The 20,131-nt window shown below is 38.4% G+C and overlaps 1 protein-coding gene across 1 annotated transcript; it reads left to right on the forward strand.

Moving 5' to 3' along the window:
* The first annotated feature begins 4,967 nt into the window (after window positions 1-4,967).
* On the forward strand, window positions 4,968-16,187 carry lancl1 (LanC antibiotic synthetase component C-like 1 (bacterial)). Its single transcript, XM_036564041.1, has 11 exons — window positions 4,968-5,044; window positions 6,294-6,391; window positions 6,595-6,712; window positions 8,532-8,739; window positions 9,056-9,203; window positions 9,339-9,485; window positions 9,998-10,180; window positions 11,808-11,984; window positions 13,298-13,370; window positions 14,932-15,010; window positions 15,572-16,187. The coding sequence occupies exons 2-10, from the start codon at window positions 6,305-6,307 to the stop codon at window positions 15,006-15,008; spliced, it is 1,218 nt and encodes a 405-aa protein (XP_036419934.1). The 5' UTR covers window positions 4,968-5,044; window positions 6,294-6,304; the 3' UTR covers window positions 15,009-15,010; window positions 15,572-16,187.
* Window positions 16,188-20,131: the final 3,944 nt, after the last annotated feature.

The raw sequence follows: 20,131 nt of genomic DNA on the forward strand, positions 1-20,131 counted from the left end.
CAGATGTGAGGCCACAGAGACATTCTGACCAATAAAATCAGAATGAATTTATGTTTTTTGGTATCTGCTCAAGGCTGCAGCTGAAGCTCACGACAGTTTAGCAAATTCTTCATTCTTGCTGGTGAGAATAAAGTCAGTAAACAGTGCTACATAATCAATACGTGTATCAGAATGTGAGCTAACATGCTATGCTAATGTGTCAGTTGCTACATGTAGAATTATCAGTTTGAGAAGAGATCGTTAAGATGACGTAAGCTAGTTAGCTAGCTGGCAGTATTATTAGCATTTATGCCTCTGTTTGCTGCTCATTTTCACAGATGGCAGTGAAAAATGGAAGCTTTGCCTGATTGTACACATGATTCTGTGTCACTGTAGGCATTAGTCAGTGAAACACAGTGTACTATATCAGCAGGGATGAGCTAGGTAGCTAATGTGTCGGTTTACCCTTGAAATAAACTGAATCTATGTAAACATAAGTCCTGTTGGTTCGCATTTAGGTCAGTTTTTGTTTTTGATTGGTCATCCCTTCAGTTTAGCCAACTTTTTACTACTTTTAGAATGATCAGTTTGTGAAATTTGCTATACTCGTAAGCTAGTTAGCAGGTTAACACTATCATTAGCATCCCAGACAGCGAGTATATATCAGTCCACTGGCTTGATAAGGTCGGCACCCCGCCGGCTATTTGCCACCGCTGGTCCCCCCTCGGACCACCCAGATCACTGTCCTGCATACAAGCTGAAAGTAGCTAAACTAGTTTTTAATCTTCTCAAACAGATTTTAAATTCACAGAGCTTTTCATTTTAGATAAAAAAACTAAGACAAATATTACAAACAACTAAAATAAATAAATAAATGACTAGGCCTAATGTAAAGTGATTTTAAAATGATTTACTAAACTAATACAATGTATAACTAAAGAAAGCTGGTAAAGTAAAATGGACTATGAGTAGAAAATGAGCGATAAGTGGAATTTTGCCTATCGTCCTTGTGTTCACACTTGACAGAGGAAAATATAAAATATAGGCTTTGGAGGCCTAATTGTACTGTAGTGCTTTTAGCAACTAGCGAGCAAGGTAGCTTAGCCAAATTAGATGCTTTAGAGTGACACAAATGATAAATGAACTACAGTTAGAACAGTGAGTTCTGTAAGTTCCTGTTTTAGAATGTGTGACAATGTGACAATTTAACGACAATCTACTGTTCCAGGTGAGGACAAAGTCATCAACCAGTACTACATGACCAATAAGTGCATCAGAATGTAAACATAAATGTGTAGATTGCTACGTTTATCACTTTGTGACGACTTTATTATGGTAGCATAAGCTCGTTAGCAAGCTTATACCATTATTAGCATTTTTGCCTGTGTATGCTTGAGTGTTTTTGCTCATTTGCACACTTGATAAAGAAAAATATACGCTTTGCTAATATTTACACACAAAACATTCATTTGACATGATCTGTGTTCGGCCCTTACTTCAACCATGTAACCCAGGTTTCAACGGGTTTCCTTGTTATTTTGTCATTTATGGTGATAATAGCTTATATAGTATCTGACATGACACCTGGACGTGGTAACATAAAATTTTCAGAAGGTAATTACTTTGATTAATATTTTGTCAGAAAGCACCAAAAGCAAAAAGTACATTTTTAAAGCTGATGTTAAAAAGTTACGAGGCATAAAACGAACTCTATTCACAGAAAGCGCCAACTAATTAGCCAAATTAGACCCTTTAGACGGGCGAAAAATGACCAAAAAGGCAATTAAATCATTAATCGCGGTTACCATGACAGTTCCAGCTGTCTCGCGCAGGTGGAAAATGAACTACAGCGAGAACCGTGAGTTCCGTTGGTTCCAGTGCTAATTGCGAACAACCTGGATGCCGCCTGAATTTTCTGGAGAACGAGGTAGAGTAGACAGATGACGCTTGGGCTGAATGTGGGTAAAGAAAGCGCTCATTAAAAAATAAATTCATAAATAAATAAATAGCACATTTGGGGAAAATGCTGTGGTACTCTACACAAGGGCTGATCAAATTTTAATCAAATGCCATTACAGCTACATTACACTCAGTGCACTGCATTAGTAGACTCTCTTACAACGTACACGCAACTGATCCTTCCAGCGGAGACCGTCGAGGAACATTAATATTCATCGTTATTGAAACCATGTTTACAAGCATGTATATTAGAAGCAGGTGCTTACTGCAACGCGGCTCTGAGCTTTGAGGGGGGAGCTGAAATATTGCTGCCATTAATGAGATGCTAATGGTTGCATATGAATTTGCCTCCTCAGTAGTTTGCAGTGTGATAGGCCGTAATAGAGGGGGGGGCCTGTTGGGTCGACAATTGATGTTGATACATTTCCAAAGAAAGTCCAGATTCGGCTGACCTTAAAGCTAAAGCTGTCTCTAGCTATAGTGCTTAAAAACAGGTTTAAAAATGTATGTCCTGTTTGTCCAAAATGATTACCTTCATGCATACAGTATAGGGATCATGGTCAAATTGTTTAAAGCACTGTGTAGTGCACTATGTGGGAAGCAGCATGAAATAATTTTAAGCTATGTACAGGGCACTATATTGGAAGCAGGTTGATGATATTTTAAGCCATGTGTAGTGCACTATAAAGGTAGCAAGTTGATGTTATGTTAAGCCCTGTGTAGTGCACTATGTAGGGAGCCAGGTGATATTATTTTAAGCCCTGTGTAGTGCATCATTTAGGGAGTGGATTGACATTATTTTAAGCCCTGTGTAGTGCACTATATTGGGAGCAGGTTGATGATATTTTAAGCCCTCTTTAGTGCACTATATAGGGTGCAGGTTGACATTATTTTAAGCCCTGTGTAGTGCACCAGTTAGGGAGCAGGTTGATGATATTTTAAGCCCTTCTTTAGTGCACTATATAGGGTGCAGGTTGACATTATATTAAGCTCTGTGTAGTGCACTGTATAGGGAGCCACTGAAAATTATTGTATGCCCTGTGTAGTGCATTATACAAGGAGCAAGAAGAAACTGTTTTAAGCCCTATGTAGTGCACTATAGAGGGAGCAGGGTGAAATTGTTTTAGTGTAGTGCACTAAATGGGGAGCGGCTTGATATTATTTTAAGCACTGTGTAGGTTTCTACATAGGGATCAGATTGATAGTATTTTAAGGTCTGTATAGTGCACTATACAGGGTTCAGGGTAAAATTGTTTCATGCCCTGTGTAGTGCACAAGGTAGATGGCAAGTTGTTATTTAAAACCCTATGTAGTGCACTATATAGGGAGCAAGATGAAATTATTTTAAGCCCTGTATAGTGCACTACGTAAACCAGTAAGTGTATAGAGCTAGTAGTATAATTATAGACTCGTTTAAAGTGTTCATGATTGTTTTTACATTCTTTAAAACAGTGTTAACTTCCTTCCAAATATTAATGCTATGAAAATTACCCATAGTGAAAGGTGAACAGACTAATACAGCTGCTGCTAATTATGATGCAGTCATGCCTGTAATAACACGACTGAAGGTCAGATGAAAGATGAATTACCAGGAAAAAAAAAGGCCACTATGCTCAGTCAACTTCTGTCGGTTTCTTGTGTTTTGTGTTTTTATTTTTTTCTTCATCAGTGACTGAATGCGTCACTGGGCTTCACTCAAGGTCCAGCTGGAGGAAAGTCTATCTCCACGACAACGACATATCCAGACCCTTCAGAGTCCAGTGGCTGCACTAAGCCTGATGAACCAGAAGGAAAAGCTGTCCTACCAGACACATTCTAATGCAGCACAGTGTGCAGAGCATCAAATATAAGCAACACATTACTTGAACATCATTTCATGACATTCAGTAATAGAAAAGTAACACGTTACCAAATAATTTCACACTGCGATAGTGCACTACACTGGGCTTAAAATAATACCACCCTGCTCTGAATATAGTGTACTACACACGACTTAAAATAATACCACCATGCTCTGAATATAGTGTACTACACACGACTTAAAATAATACCACAATGCTCTGAATATAGTGCACTACACTGGGCTTAAAATAATACCACCCTGCTCTGAATATAGTGCACTACACTGGGCTTAAAATAATACCACCCTGCTCTGAATATAGTGCACTACACTGGGCTTAAAATAATACCACCCTGCTCTGAATATAGTGCACTACACTGGGCTTAAAATAATACCACCCTGCTCTGAATATAGTGTGCTACACTGGGCTTAAAATAATACCACCCTGCTCTGAATATAGTGCACTACACTGGGCTTAAAATAATACCACCCTGCTCTGAATATAGTGCACTACACTGGGCTTAAAATAATACCACCATGCTCTGAATATAGTGCACTACACTGGGCTTAAAATAATACCACCCTGCTCTGAATATAGTGCACTACACTGGGCTTAAAATAATACCACCCTGCTCTGAATATAGTCCACTACACTGGGCTTAAAATATTTCACCCTATTTCAATGTGATAATGGCCCCTGTGTAGTGCACTATTTAAGCCATGAACTAAAAATCACACTAAATAATGCATGAATGGATAAATAATGCACCTGTTCCCTATTTAGTGAACTACATTGAGCATTAAATAAAAACACACATCTCCCTGTATAATGCACTATAGAGTTTAAAAGAAAACCACACTGCTCCTCATTTAGTGCACTACACAATGCATAGAACAATGGGTGCTTGCTTCCTGCATATTGCACTACATAGGGCTTAGAATAATCATAATCACCCAGTTCTTTATACACTGCACTGTATTTGCATGATATAACATCACATTGCTTTCTGTATAGTGAACTATATATTATATTATATTATATTATATTATATTATATTATATTATTATATTATATTGTATTATATGCCTGCTTACTTTTGAGGTGTAACCTTTTTAGTTGTGTTTTTTAATCGCTTGTGAAACTGAAAGAAGCTGGACGGTGTAGTGGCGCCTTCCGTCCACTAGTTGGCAGCAGTGGCGCATGAGCAGTCACAGCACTGCAGGCTTGTGAAGAGACGAGCAAGTATAAACAACATCGTCTGTGTGGTGAGTTAAAAACCAAAACAGTGGAGATTATTAAATTAAATTAATACTATTTAACATATTTCCTCATTAAAACGGGCTCAGCGAATATGCGGCTGTTCACGTGAACACAGGGTTGTTTAGTAACTACGTCAGTAACGAGCTGCTCAGACCGAAAAGAGGCTGATAAAATGATGCAATGTTGAGATAAAGAGCTGCAGTTAGAATTTCAGAGAGAATAAAAAGAGATTAAAACGGTTTGACCTTCATATAAAAGTCATCGTTGGGGCCGTTTGGCATGTAGGCGTTCTGCTTTTCGAGAGTAAAGTGGGCTCCGTCCCAAATGGCATACTAGCTATGAATGTAGGCCATTCTGCCCCACTCCATATATAGTGATATATTTAGAGCATGGAATAAAGACTCCCTACTCCTTATATAGTGCACTATATAGGGTGTGGAATAAAGACTCCTTAACTTCTTAAACAAATCTGTTTTATTTAAAAGTATGTATATGTAATGTAATTATACATGAACCACTTTTTTGAGCTTTATTTTTCTTGCAAACATCACTGACTATTAGACATCATTGGGAGCTCGTGGTCATGATGTCACAAGCTCCATGTTATTAGGTAAAATTTCCCTACTTAAATCTGGCATCGTATCAGCGTTGTTGATAATCAGCTGTGAAATGGCTGCGATATACAGTGATGGGAACAATCTCATTCAGCGGTCCATGGTTGCTTGGTAACAATACCGTACTCTAAAGGAACTACAGTTCTTGGCGGAATACCTGTTTATGTTGATTGTTATTAATAATAACTTTAATCATTGTCTGAAAAATTGTGTATTGTATCATATTTTACGTTGACCACCATTTTATAAACACACACATCATCTAAACCGCTTATCCTTCTGGGTCACGGTGGGTGCTGGAGCCTATCCCAGCTATCAGGAGGCAGGATACACCCTGGACAGGTCACCAGTCCATCGCAGGGCAGACCATTTTATGAACTTTTATACAATTTTTTATAGAAGTTATTTTATAATAGTTTATAGTATTTTATAATGTTGGCTGCTTTTCTGAAAAAAAATAAAATTATCACAGGGAAGGTAATTTTAGGCACTCTGCGTCGTGCCTAAGAACACCTTTCCCGTGGTAAAATCGCACAGCGTCTCTTGGCTTATTGCTTTATTAACATCCAGATCTAGAGTGCAGCTCTGCTACCATTGTACAACCCTTGTAATGACCTGCATATGTTATGTGTTTATGCAGACCTGTGAAAGATGCCGGACCAGCGAGCTTTAAAGAACCCCTATCCGGACTACAATGGGCCTGAGAGCACGCAAGCCATGTTCGACAACCAAGGCAGAGTAAGTTACAAAACTCCAAACTTGTCAACTACATATAGATTTTACTGAACACACTAATGAGGTACGTTTTAAATAGTTTAAATGTGATTCTTTCCCAGAATAAAAGGAGGTGCAGGTGTTTTAGCTACAAATGATGTGTAATTAGATGCTTCTGTGCATAGTTATATAATATGTAATTATATCTTATATAAACCTCATTCCAGTTGACGGAGGCTTTCATAGGTCGTATAAGCAGCAAGATCAGCGAGCTGCTGGCGGTGATGGAAAACGGGCTGAAGAGCGCTGACCCGAGAGACTGTACCGGCTACACAGGCTGGTCAGGTCAGAAAACTGCTGAAGGCTCTCATCTCTACACTTCTTTCAGCTAATTGTGTCTATATATTTCTTAGCTTTTACAGAGATATTATAGTTAAGCTGTAAGTATCTCTGTAAATGGAAGTTAAGAGTCTCCACACAAATTGAATTCTGTTTGAGTGAACAGGCACTAAAACGTGAGCTAAAGATCATTTTGAATTTACTGACTCTGATGTCTTTACAGTGGTGGTGATGGGAACCAGGGGTCGCCATGACTACAACACAAATATAGACATTTTATTTACTATCCAGAACCACCAGTGAACCTACACGAGTCTTCTGAGTTTAGATGGAGTGTTGATGATGATAAAATAGTGGAAGATCTGAAATAAGAAGTTTTCTTTGGGGACTATTTTGCCTCACAGCGCCCTGCCTATTATGTATCCCTCCACCATGATTGGATTTAAAGGCCAAAACTATCGTACAGTGTCTCAGTTATCAGGCAGTGAATTCATAACCATTTCATGTAGTAACTTTCTATGAGGGAGCTTTTAAAGGTAGACGTCTGGTTCCTATCACAACCACTGTGAACAGTTCTGACTCTGTAAATTAAAATGCACCATTTGACAAATGTATAATGGCCATTTATGTAATTTGTTGTTCACTGTTTTAAGTTTATATTTTAGAAATGTGGAACATGTAATAAACATGGTTTAAACTTTAAGAGCATGAAAGCTGCCATTTAAGGTGAAAATTTAGGTCCTGTATCCCCTGCTGTGATATTTATTTACTAGCCTGCGTTTGGTGGCATCTGATCTTATGTTTTGACATCATTTCTGATTCTGAGACTAAATATTCCCAGAAATACCAACAATTTCTCATTTATAAGCGACTTCAAAGAAAAAACTCATTCAAGTGAAAGTGGCTGTGTGCATAGCATAAGCTCCGCCCCCTGCCCACCTACGTTGCTCTGATAGGACGGGCCCAAGTTCACCCAAAAGTACAATTAAATAAAACAGTATATGTAATATAGTGAACAGCACACAATAAAATTAAGTAAACAATTGTTAAATACATTTTAATTAAACTGAAATGTTGCAATTTTGAAAATTCAAATAAAATATAATTATTAAAGGATTATAAATAAATACAAAAAGAGCACTGTGTGTGTGTGTGCGTGTGTATCAATTAATAAAACACTTAGCTACATAAAAATATATATTTTTTAATATTATAAAAAGAAAGTTTTTTTAAGCTAGAAAAGGTATTCTGAGAAATATCAATAGGCAAAAAGTTCCAAACGTTCTATGCTTAGTACCAGTCTTTTTATGCTTCATTCCGAGAACCTTCAATAAGATCTTATCTGGAACATAGCGCATTAGGGGTTTGCTAACTGCTAACTGTGGTAGAATGTACAGTGAAAATAAAAGTGGGCCTAATACGGAACCCTGAAGCACACCGTAAAGGAAATCATGTTTGCCACAGTGATGCTCATCTAGACTATCAAGGTCCTTTTTTCCTTTAAGATATGTGTCCAACCACTTTGACCCACAGTTCCAAAAAGCCCATCCCAGTTTTCAGGGAGATTCCTGACAATATCTTGAGAGACACTGTTGAAACATTCATTTTTGTAGAGGCTAATAAAGCAAATCTTTAGTCTGGCACAGCCCCAGTAAAAACGCAGTGTTTTATGGGAATAACCTCCAAATGTGCACATTCTTTAAAGTTCAGTCATCAGAAAAGACAGGCTAAAAAGGAAGGCTAACTGGAACCACTGTTTTCCCTCCACAGATAGCCACATTTGCTTTGTTAGTTGGAGTTACCCATTGAATATCTTCATCTGCAGGCATTGCCTTGCTGTACCTGCACCTCCACACAGTCTACGGTGACTCAGCATACCTCCAGAGGGCTCTCGACCACGTGAGCCGCAGCCTGAGGTGTTTGACCCACGGCCGGGTCACTTTCCTGTGCGGAGACGTCGGCCCGCTAGCCGTGGCTGCTGTAGTGTACCATCGCCTGCAAAGGCCTCAAGAAGCAGAGGAGTGCATCCAAAGGTCTGTTCATTCACACTGTCTAAATATAAATCCAACACATTTCCCTGTGAAGGTAAACTTCATTTTTAACGGAAAAGTTCAACAAAAAATATAATTTGCACAAAAAATCCTCAGCATACGCTTCAGCTGAGTTGCTCAGAAATCTCAAAAAAACAACCGTTAGCTATAGAAATGGCAAAAAGATGCTTCAAGACCACACCTGCTGTTTTTAGCTATGATTCAGTATCAGAAGTCTGTTTGAGGATAACTGGCCCTATTTCTAATAGTCATGGTTCAGCACTGACATGTTCTGTGTTCGTCCATCTTGTGTTTCTAGGTTGCTGCAGCTACATAGTTCGGTGGTGAAGAGTTCAGGCAGCCTCCCAAATGAGCTGCTGTATGGACGTGTGGGCTACCTGTACTCCCTCGTCTTCATCAACCAGCAGTTCCAGCATGAGAAGATCCCCTTACAGTACATTCAGCAGGTCCGCCGCCCCCTCAAGTGACGTGGGGCTCAACCGCTGTCTCACGCTTACAACTAAGTGCCTGTGTATGCTAATCAGGTCTCGTTATATTGATGAGTCGATTGCGAGATGCTAGTGTGTATATGTTTGTTTCAGGTTTGTGATGCAGTGTTGGGCTCAGGGCAGAATCTGGCTCAGAGGATGAGGATTGAGGAACATACCCCACTCATGTACGAGTGGTATCAGGAGCAGTATGTGGGTGCTGCCCACGGACTGTCCGGCATCTACTACTACCTTATGCAGGTAAACCTACCATGCATCATCGTCTTCATCATATAGGCAGACCGATGTAGAAACACCCACCTTGTTCTTCCACTCACTGGCCACTTTATGAGAAACACCTACCTTGTACTTCCAGTCATTGGCCACTTTATTAGAAACCCCTTTGTACTTGCACTCACTGGCCACTTTATTAGAAACACCAAGCTTGTTCTTCCACTCACTGGCCACTTTATTAGAAACACCTACCTTGTTCTAACACTCTCTGGCCACTTTACCTACGTTCTACTTCAACTCACTGGCGGCTTTACTAGAACCACTAACCTTGTCATCCTTTTACTGGCCACTTTATGAAAAACACCTACCTTGTCTAGTGTTAGTTCTACACAGACAGTACATTGTAAGACCTACTAGTGATCTAGTAGTAGTTCTCGTTATATACTGTACATTCACAGTAGCATTAACATGTTCTAGATCTGCTCAAGCTTGTTGAGACACTATTTTCACATGGGCTCCCTGCTGTTTGGTCTCCACAGCCCGGTTTCGTGGCAGATCAGGGCAGAGTGTTGGCACTCGTGAAGCCCAGCGTGGACTTTGTGTGCCGGCTGAAGTTTCCATCTGGGAACTACCCCCCATGTATTGGAGATGAGCGGGACTTGCTGGTGCACTGGTGCCACGGCTCTCCTGGAGTCATCTACATGCTGCTGCAGGCCTACAAGGTACAAGCAAGTGCTCCACAATAATACTGGTTTAAACCAGCGGGTCGCAACCCGGTCCCCAGACGGTCCGCATGTTTGCCCCAACACAGCACATGATGAAGGAAAAGTGTAGACCATCTTTTGGGACCCTGAGAATGGAAAGCATTGGTTTAAGCTCTTTCTGCAGGCCCTCTAGTGGCCATTCAGTGGAATGGAAATGGACTATTATTACTTAATCTAATCAAATGTAATGTGTTTTCCCTGTAACTGTGCTATCAGATTAACTAGGACACTGTTGGCTCTGTGTGTATGAAAAGTTGTCGTATGCTAGTTGACCGTAATGCATGCTGGGTATTGTGAGAGAACATTAATGGACAAAAAACAAAAATGATGAGTAATCATGAATAATTTCAAGCCAATGAGGCTGAAGGACGTTATGCTGTGCTGCAGAATATTACATAACATCTTAACCGACGTTTTAAATGCTATTACATAATCCTAGTTTGCATTATATTTTATGTGCAACTAAATCTAATCCAAAAATGATAGTCTTAAGTAAATTAATATGTAATAAATGTATTTTTGTGTATAAATATATGCACTATAGTCAGTAAACACAATATCTAACATTAGCCAATTAGCTAATTCAGTAAAGTTCACCAGTATCACAGCTGATTGGTTAACTGTGGAACCCAACAGTCATAAACCATTAAAATATGAATTTTAATTGTGCAGAAAAGAAGATAGAGAGCTGAACTATGTCGTAGGTGTTCATCACTGAATTCATTACGAAAGTAAAAAACTAATTGTAAATAAACATTTTTACTCAAGGAAGGTTCATGCAGACATACAGCTTCTTATTTCAGTTCAGTAGTTCATAACACTTCTGATGGTGCTGTAGAGCCACCTAGTGTCAGAAAAGAGTGGTACTTTAGTGCTGAAGTGAACCCTTAACAAGGATCTGGTGCTTTAGGGTGCTGAAAATCACAAATGTGAGTGTTTTATTATTATATGTGATATCGATGATGACAAAATAGATTAAATCTCAAAAGATAAGTTTTCTTTGGGGACTGTTTTGCCTCACAACACCCTGCATGTAACCCTCCACCATTAACTGTTAACAATTTAAAAAAAAATCGTTTTAGGCCAAAATCTTTTCAAAACTGTCACATCAAGCATTTTATTCATAACCATTTCAAATAACAAAGGTTTAGAGGCATTAAACTGTTCAGACGTCCGGTTCCTATCACCACCATTGTGGACAATTCTGACTCTAAGTTTCTCTAGAATGGAGCATTTCACACCAAACCAATAAAGACAATGCCCTGTGCATTGTAGCCCCTTGTTGTGATGTCAGCACTCAAACATTTAGACCACTGTTGGACAAGAAACGCTTCAACATGTGCTTTTAACAGTAGTTGGGAAAAGAAAACTGTCGACTCACTATTTAGACAAAACCTGCTCTTCACACCTAAGATGATACTTAGATGATCATAAAGGTGAGAGATGCTAAATTTACCTGAATTATTACCAAATAACTGCTTTTCATGTCTGTTTTTGAATTACATAGTTACAAAATAATACACCAAACTTGTTCTAGACCATAAATAAAGATACTAAATACCCGGCTTCCTTCCTCACTCTGCAGGTGTTCGGCGTGCAGCAGTATCTGGAGGACGCTGTGCGCTGCGGAGAGGTGGTCTGGCAGAGGGGTCTGCTGAAGAAGGGCTACGGCCTCTGCCACGGAGCCGCAGGAAACGCCTACTGCTTTCTGTCCCTCTACAAGCTCACCCATGATCCCCGGCACCTCTACAGGGCCTGCGTGGTAAGTGGGCACCTCTAACTTTTAACATGCAGGTGTTTAACAGAGCCGGAGAAGCTCCACTCATATATTAATAGCAAGCAGAGCTCAGCTCTGGGGCTGTAATATGATGAAATATAAATGACCTGTAATGTAATCTGTTGTAATGTAAGGCTATTAATTGAGTTAAATGAGTTTAAAAATCTGGATTTTCCTTGCTGAAGTACAGTGTGATGTAGTATGTAAACATGGTTAAAATTTAAGGTTTCAGTCCAAACAGTCCATTTATGGAAGACTGAGCTGCAAAATCAACCTGCTTTGAATTTGCTGTCTTTGTGAAAAAGCGCCACATTTCGATATATCAGCCAATAACAGTGCAGCTCCTCCCACTAACACTGACATTATTAGGAGTGTTTCAGTCTGAACAGCTTTTTGAATGAACGGAGCTCATTTACATATATTCCTCTTAAAAGCACAGTAACAAAAAATGAATTGGCCATTTTTGGTACATAAAACCACACAAATATTTTAAGTTTTTGTTATTTATTTTAAATGACAAAAAAATGAAATAAAACACAAGACAAGTGCAGAATATGGGCTTTTTAAATAAAAGGTAAACTAGAAGGTAGGAGTGGGCAAAATGGCAAAATATCATATCACAATACTTTAAGACATTTTCTTGCTGCATAATATTCATCAGAATATTTAGTTTTTCTGAGATTCAGTAAGTTGGAGAAGTCCTGTAGCGCCACATACAAAAATACTATAATAATAATAATAATAATAATAATAAAAAATCTACGACTACAATGATTTTTATTCAGCGTTTTACAAACTGCTCTGCACTAAATCCAATTATACAGACCTAATTAAGCTCACTTTGTAATGAAAGATGTAGTTAGTCAGTGTTTTTAAGTACTGACGATATCCACAAAACGCTCATTAAAGCATATTGTGACATAATTTATCACGATAACGATGAAATATTGTAATATCGCCCTCCCCAACTGGAAAGTAAAAGACTTTAACATAAAAAAATGCATATAAATAGACATGTAAACTACTAACTACTACTATATGGTGTGAATTAAAGGTTGGAAGACCACCAGAAGAGTGGTTTCCTGTCCTGATGCTGATCACTGATGGAGCAGCCCTCCTGAAATACTGGAATTTCTTGAATGTCTTTGAGGCATATTTGATGGCATATCTACAGCCATCAGTCATTTCCCACTGTTCAGTCAGTTCCTCTTAGTAAAGGAGCATCCTTTATGCAGATCACAGTGCTTCCAGTCTGATGTGTGAGGGCATGATGGGTAATGATGTCTTCTTTGTATTAGTTTGCAGACTGGTGCATGAACTACGGGAAACATGGCTGCCGGACTCCAGACACACCCTTCTCTCTCTTTGAAGGTATTATAGTGCAGCACTAATTACACATTAACTGTTCTGACTAAGTCTTGACACACTGACTCTCACAGTGATGTTGCCAATAGATATAAGACTTTGAGCAGAAATGGTGGGTTCAACCAGCTATATGGACCATTCTACTGAACTAGCTTAAACTGTAGCCCCCACAGTGAAAACTATTTCAGTATCTTCAGTATCTTCAATCTTCAGTAGCTTCTGAAAGGTGGGCAAATTAGGTTGAGATCTGTAAATTAAAATTGTTAGCAATAAAGACAGTCTGCATCCTCTTGGTTTCTTCCAAAATTTAAAAAACAATGACGTATTTAGACCTTAGATATTAACAAGGATTATTTTATGATCTATTTAAACCCAACGTGTTAATAGAAACAGTCATAAGTTAATTACATACAAAATCATCATTTTATGGTGCTTTCTATTAGGAGGTGTTTGTCCCCAACTAAAACTAAATTTACACTTGTGAGAAGGTTTTTTTTTTTTGCATTTTAATAGATTTTTTGATTTGTGAAGTTAAAGGATTTTGATTTTTCACAGCTTTGATTTTTAAAATAAAATATGCTGTCCCACGTTTGTCATTACTGAAAGAAAGAGTTTTAGTCTGCATTTTTGAGCAGGAGGTGAGGCTGCATCCTGGTCCCTCTTGGCCACATGGTGAGCAGTTAGATCCCATTGTTTTGTAAATTGAGTCCCAAAGTCTGAAAATCAGCGAGGGGCTTTAAGACTAGTCACTGCCAAAACACACATTTTCTGCAGTTCAGTAAACTGTTTAGTTTTTAAATTAAATTTATTATTATTTTTGTGTGTACATCTGTTTGGTAGTCATGTACTGGCTAGTGTTTTTGAATTTAAAATAATCAAAATTAGTGACAAAATGGATTCAGTCATCTGTTTTAATAAAATAAACATATTTAAGGTATAGGGTCACTCAGAGCGAAAGGATTTTAAAGTCCCAGTCAGTTAAAAGTCCCAAAACAGCCCCTTTCAACTCTGACTCTACAGTCAGTAGAAAGATCCATGTACCAAACTGTAACCTCTTTCCCAAACCTTTGCATATGATTGTATGGTATTTAATTTTTATTTAAATATTTTTATTTTAATATTTATTCTTTCTTCAGTAGCTTCTGAAAGGTCGGCAAATTAGGTTGAGATCTGTAAGTTATCATTGTTAGCAATAAAGACAGTCTGCATCCACTTGGTTTCTTCCGAAATTGATTTCTGTGAACAGCCACGTACAAATTACAGCACAAGTGGCAATCATCGGGGTCCAAGCACTATGCACCATTATAGAGCCAGCCAAACATAAACAGTGTTTTTAAAACCCTCTCTATTTGTAACGGGTATTGGGTCTTATAAGATGATGTCTGCTACAATATGAATACACTGACCTTTTGACCAACACATTTTTAACCAAAAAGTAAAAAAATATAGAAAACGAACAATTTTTGGATTTTCATAATTATTTAACTCAGTGGACTAAATAACTCCACAGCTGTTACATTTTACAGCCATTTAAATGCTTTTCTTTCTCTTGTTTTTTTCATTAAAGGAATGGCTGGAACCATCTACTTCCTTGCTGACCTGTTGCAGCCGATGGCCGCCAAGTTCCCAGCATTCGAGGTGTAAAGGTAGGCATAGCCAAAGTAAACTTCTGACTTCAGAACACATTAGATTTATGAAAGCAGTTCATTTAATGCAATAGTTTGGTGAACAAGACCTAATTTTCCCCTCACCCCAATGAACAGACACGTCAGGCAGACAGACAGTCAGACGCATGAGCTAGCTAGATAGCTCAGTTATACCTGCTAGGTGGTTAGCTTTCTTTGGGCAAGTTCCTCTGACTCCAACAGAGGAAGATACATTTGTGTGGGAGGTGCCTCATCAGCCTTGTGATCAGTGAGGGTAAGGCTTACGTGAGCTTATCCCAATATTAGGGCAGTTTACATCAAAAGGGTAGGATTTAGGCAAAACAGATCATCCCTTTAGTGGACATTGGAAAGTTATTCACAGGACATGCTTTGTACATGTATATTATGTGCCCTGCAGAGCAAGATGGACCTTATTAGAAAAAAAAAAAACATGGATTTAGGTTCCATGGGGCTTGAACTCACGGTAGACCTCACTCTACACAGAAATGCTTGCAAGTGCTTATATAGAATGACTCAACATGTTTGTCTGTTGTATTACAGATTATCTGCTAGAGGCCTAAAAAGATGGCATTAAAAAGAGCTTGTCAGCAACCGCCTGGAGCCTGAGTCTGAAGCTTAGCTTCCTCCAAGATCTTTACAGTTACGCTCTAATCGCTCTCCATCCTCTCCAGTGTGAATCTGCATGCTTCCAGTCTGTCAAACGCAGTTCACGCAAACCGCACGTCTTACCAGAACCATCAATGTCGTGGACTAAAACAGGGAGTGGTAAGCTAACTCTGCACTTGTAGTTGGAAACCTTTGTATTGAGAAGTTTATTGCTTTACGAATTGTTTTAAATAAGTAACAAAAGTGTTATTTTTGTATTTGTATGTCATCTCAGCATTTGCTTTTGAAATCAGAGTGTAGATTTAAATCTTATAGTCTTCGTATGGTGAAGTTACTTTGGTTGAAATTAGCATAACTTTGCTTTGCACTAAAATTGCCAAAGTGTTTACGTAGATGCATCTCTATCTCTTGATAATAACTGATCATAAATGATTGTCACAGTAGTTTTTAAGTAGAAATTATTCCTGATGTTCCTCTGTGAGACCTTTTTCTTCTTCTTCCAGTGCTGTTCATTTTCACATGCTCAGTAATAAACAGTAATGAGACAAGAGTCTTGATATCTGTTCTTTACATTCACTACTTCATGCTGAAATGCTTGCTTTTAAAGACATATACACTATATGGCCAAAAGTATGTGGACATCTGACAGTCATATGAGTTTGTTGGATATCCCATTCCAAAACTATTAGCATTAAGCCTCCACTTCTCTGGGAAGGTTTTCCCACAAGATTTTGGAGTGTGTATTTGGGAGCTTGCGCCCATTCAGTTAAAAAGGTCATTACTAAGGTCAGGCACTGATGTTGGATGAGAAGGTCTGGCTCACAATCGGCGTTCCAGTTCATCTCAAAGGTGTTCAGTGGGGTTGAGGTCAGGGCTCTCGTCAAACCTTGTTTTTATAGAGCTGGCTTTGTGCACAGGGACACAGTGATGCTGGAACAGGATAGGATCTTCCCCAAACTGTTGCCACAAAGGTAGAAGCATTTAATTATCTAAAACGTCTTCACTGGAACTTAAGGGCCCAAACCCTGAAAAACAGCCCCAGCCCATTATCCCTCCTCCACCAAACTGGCACCATGCATTACAGCAGGTAGAGTTTTCCTGGCATCCGCCGAACCCAGATTCATCCAGCAGACTGACAGATGACTCATGATTCATCACTCTAGAGAAGACGCTTCCACCGCTCCAGAGTCCAGTGGCGGCGCTTTACACCGCTCCAGCCGACGCTTGGCATTGCGCATAATGATCTTTGGCTTGTGTGCAGCTGCTCAGCCATGGAAACCCATTTCATTAAGCTCCCGATGGACAGTTCTTGTGCTGGTATTGTTTTCAGAGGCAGTTTGAAACTCTTTAGTGAGTGAAGCAACATTGGAGAGGTGATTTTTCCGTGCTTAGTTTCAGCGCTCACTGCACCCGCTGACCGTTTACATGGTCTTCCACTTTGTGGCTGAGCTGCTGTTGCTCCTAGATGCTTCCATTTCACAATATTAGCTATTACAGTTGACCAGGGCAGAAATTTATGATGCAAAGGTGGCATTCTATGACAGTGCCATCTGTTAGCAGTGGGTGTGGCTAAAACCCCCAAACACAGTAATTAGGAGGCGTATCCACATTAGATTAAAGATTATAAATGCTCAAATGAAACCAATATTACCTTTACCTGAATTACAAGGGTAAAAAGCCCCCACAGCATTCAGCTGTGGAGCAGTGGAACCGGGTTCTCTGTAGTGATGGAGCTCCATCCAGTACCTGTGGGATGAGTTGGAGCGGCATATTTTTGAAAAGGGTTTTATATAGCACCAAAAAGGGTTCTTCTACTTTTACAAGCTTGATTTTGTTACATGAACCCGGTTCCATTTAGAACCATCTACAGCATATTCTCTGTCAATCTGAAGAACGTTTTCACAATGCAAAGAACACTTTAACCATGCAAAGTGCTCTTTGAGTGTCCATGGTTCTAAATAGAGTAATTGTCTTTACTAAAGAACCATTAAAGAACCACCCTTTTTAATTGCATAGAAGAACCAAAAGAACCTGAAGTCAATTCAATTCAGGTACAACAAAAATATCCCAAACAGTTTTTCCCCACAGAATTAAGGGTCACGCCTGAAGTGACACCCAACCCTAAATTCAAATAGTTCCAAAATGACTGGGTTTGAAGGGGAGGATGGAGGGATGAGTGAAAGGATATAAGGCAGGTCATTCAGCTTGATAGTGCACTTTGGCCTAAAATCTATAGTGAATTTTAGACTTTAGGTATTACTTGATTTATTATTATTATTATTATTATTATTATTATCAATTATATTTTCATGTTAACTCATTATTTGTTTTATATTAATAACAGTTATGAATAATAAGTACAAATAAATGCAATTATTATATATCATATTATTATTATACACAATGTTAAAAATTATACATTATTAAATGATCATTTAAAAATCAACAAAGGGATAAAATGTTATTATTTTAATCCCTAATATTCTCTTAATAATAATAAATAATTATAGTAATATTTGTGTAACAATCATATGCTTCACAGGTGGTTAAAAGACAACAAGAGATTATATCAGAAATGTAAAACAAGCATCAATAACATAATAACAATGACAATAATAATAATACTAATAATAATAAGGACAATAATAATCTTATTATTATCATTATTATTAATTCAATACAAACTTCAAAGGACAAAACAACTGAAAATATAGAAAATCAGTTGTATACATTAAATGATGAAGAATGAGATTGATAATACATAAATACATAATAAATTTTGAGTTTTGTAAATATATATATATATATATATATATATATATATATATATATATATAAATAATATAATATACATTATACATAAATATATAAATAAATAAAAGTTTTATACAAAGTTTATATTATGTTGTTGCCTGTGTCTGTCGGTAAACTGTATTTGGTGTTTGGTGGATAAAGAAAACAAAATCAATTGAAATCAAATGGAAGTCCAGCTCGTTTGTAAATGAGGCCTGGAGCCGTTTGATGATCTGAGGCAGAAATGAGTGGAAGTGAATGGAGAGCTGATCCTCTCCTGCCTGAGCTGCTCACTTCCAGTAGCTCTGGAAGGCAAATGCTGGAGGCCTGATGTAGACAGGGAGCTGTTTTAGTGGATTTAGTGGTTGTTCCTGAGGACGAGAGAGTTTCCTGTATTCAGAGGATCATTTCTATTGGGGCGGAGCCTGTGGGTGTGGCTGTGATGGAGTGATGACATCACAAAGGCTAGAATGGTTGGAATTCGAGTCCCACTCAACATTCCGCCGCGTGAGTGAAGGACACATGAACACACAGCACAACCAGTCGACACTGAGGCGTCGAGAAGTGGGTGAAGTCTGAAAACCAGGACCAGCTGAAAACGGTAAGTTGTTTTACTGCGTAAGGAGCTCAAAAATGAATGGATTTAACCTCTTATTCTCCAGGGTATATTTTGGTTTGTCCATCTGAATTTACATGACCAAATCATAAGGCACATTATTCAGTAACTGCATGAAATAACTGTACATTTATGGGTTTTTTAGGTAAAAGGTCCCCTCAAATCAACAGAAAAGGTGTTTTATGATCACACATATTGCTATATGCTTACAATTTACTGCTGAAATCCAAAAATCTTAGACGCTCTTTGTATTATTTTATAAAAATAATTTTTACAGAGCAGATCACTGAAGAGACGCCATCTGTTTATAGTTTACAGCCCAGATTTGTGGAAAAATGGGTCGACTTTCAATAGAAAAGAAATTGAGTTCAGCTTCTTTTATTATAAGGGTTTAAAATTACATCACCCATCTATTTGACTGGAAAGAAGACAGTTACAGCTCTCATACGACCCCTACCTGTAGAATGTAGCTTATGAAATATGAAAGTTATGAAGATTATGACGAAGTGCGTTTTGGAACCACCGGTGGTGAATTGAAGAGGTTAAATGGGAGGATGGAGGGATGAATGGAAGGATAGCAGCCCTGATAGCAAGAGGATAGTTGGCCACTGTCGGCCTGCTGATGACAGAGCCGGTGGTCTACAGGTGCTTTGCTCAGTGTTTTCCGGGCGGCCCACCAGTGGTTAAACAAAATATTAGACAAAATTCCACTTATTGTTGCTTATTTTCCGCTTACAGTCTAATTTACTGATTTCCTTTCCTTCCTTTCTTTAGTTATACTTCATGAATTAGTTTAGTAAATCATTTAAATCCAACACAGTGTCAGCAACATTTTCTATGAAATCATCTTACATCAGGCCTTTTTTTCTCTCAGTTGTTTGCCGTATTTGTCAAAATAAAAGTCTCTTTGTGTTTAAAATCTGTTTGAGATTTCTGTTCAGCTTTATGTCAATAGTTTGAAAGTTTAAGGAGTTCCAAAACGATTGGCTTTTATTTTGTAATAGATTATGTCATTAAGAAGACCACGTGGCCATTTTGGAATGTGAGCTGCTCTGATAGAGCTCATCTCATCGCTGTCACTGCAG

Source organism: Colossoma macropomum, unplaced genomic scaffold (assembly GCF_904425465.1).
Source record: "Colossoma macropomum unplaced genomic scaffold, Colossoma_macropomum, whole genome shotgun sequence".
Lineage (NCBI taxonomy): Eukaryota > Metazoa > Chordata > Actinopteri > Characiformes > Serrasalmidae > Colossoma > Colossoma macropomum.

Excerpts from the sequence above, each read along its gene's own strand:
- lancl1 (XM_036564041.1), top strand. The coding sequence starts at position 6,305 with ATGCCGGACCAGCGAGCTTTAAAGAACCCCTATCCGGACTACAATGGG. Across the intron at positions 6,713-8,531 it reads CGGCTACACAGGCTGGTCAG|GCATTGCCTTGCTGTACCTG; the intron begins GTCAGAAAACTG and ends CTTCATCTGCAG. Across the intron at positions 9,486-9,997 it reads TCTACTACTACCTTATGCAG|CCCGGTTTCGTGGCAGATCA; the intron begins GTAAACCTACCA and ends TGGTCTCCACAG.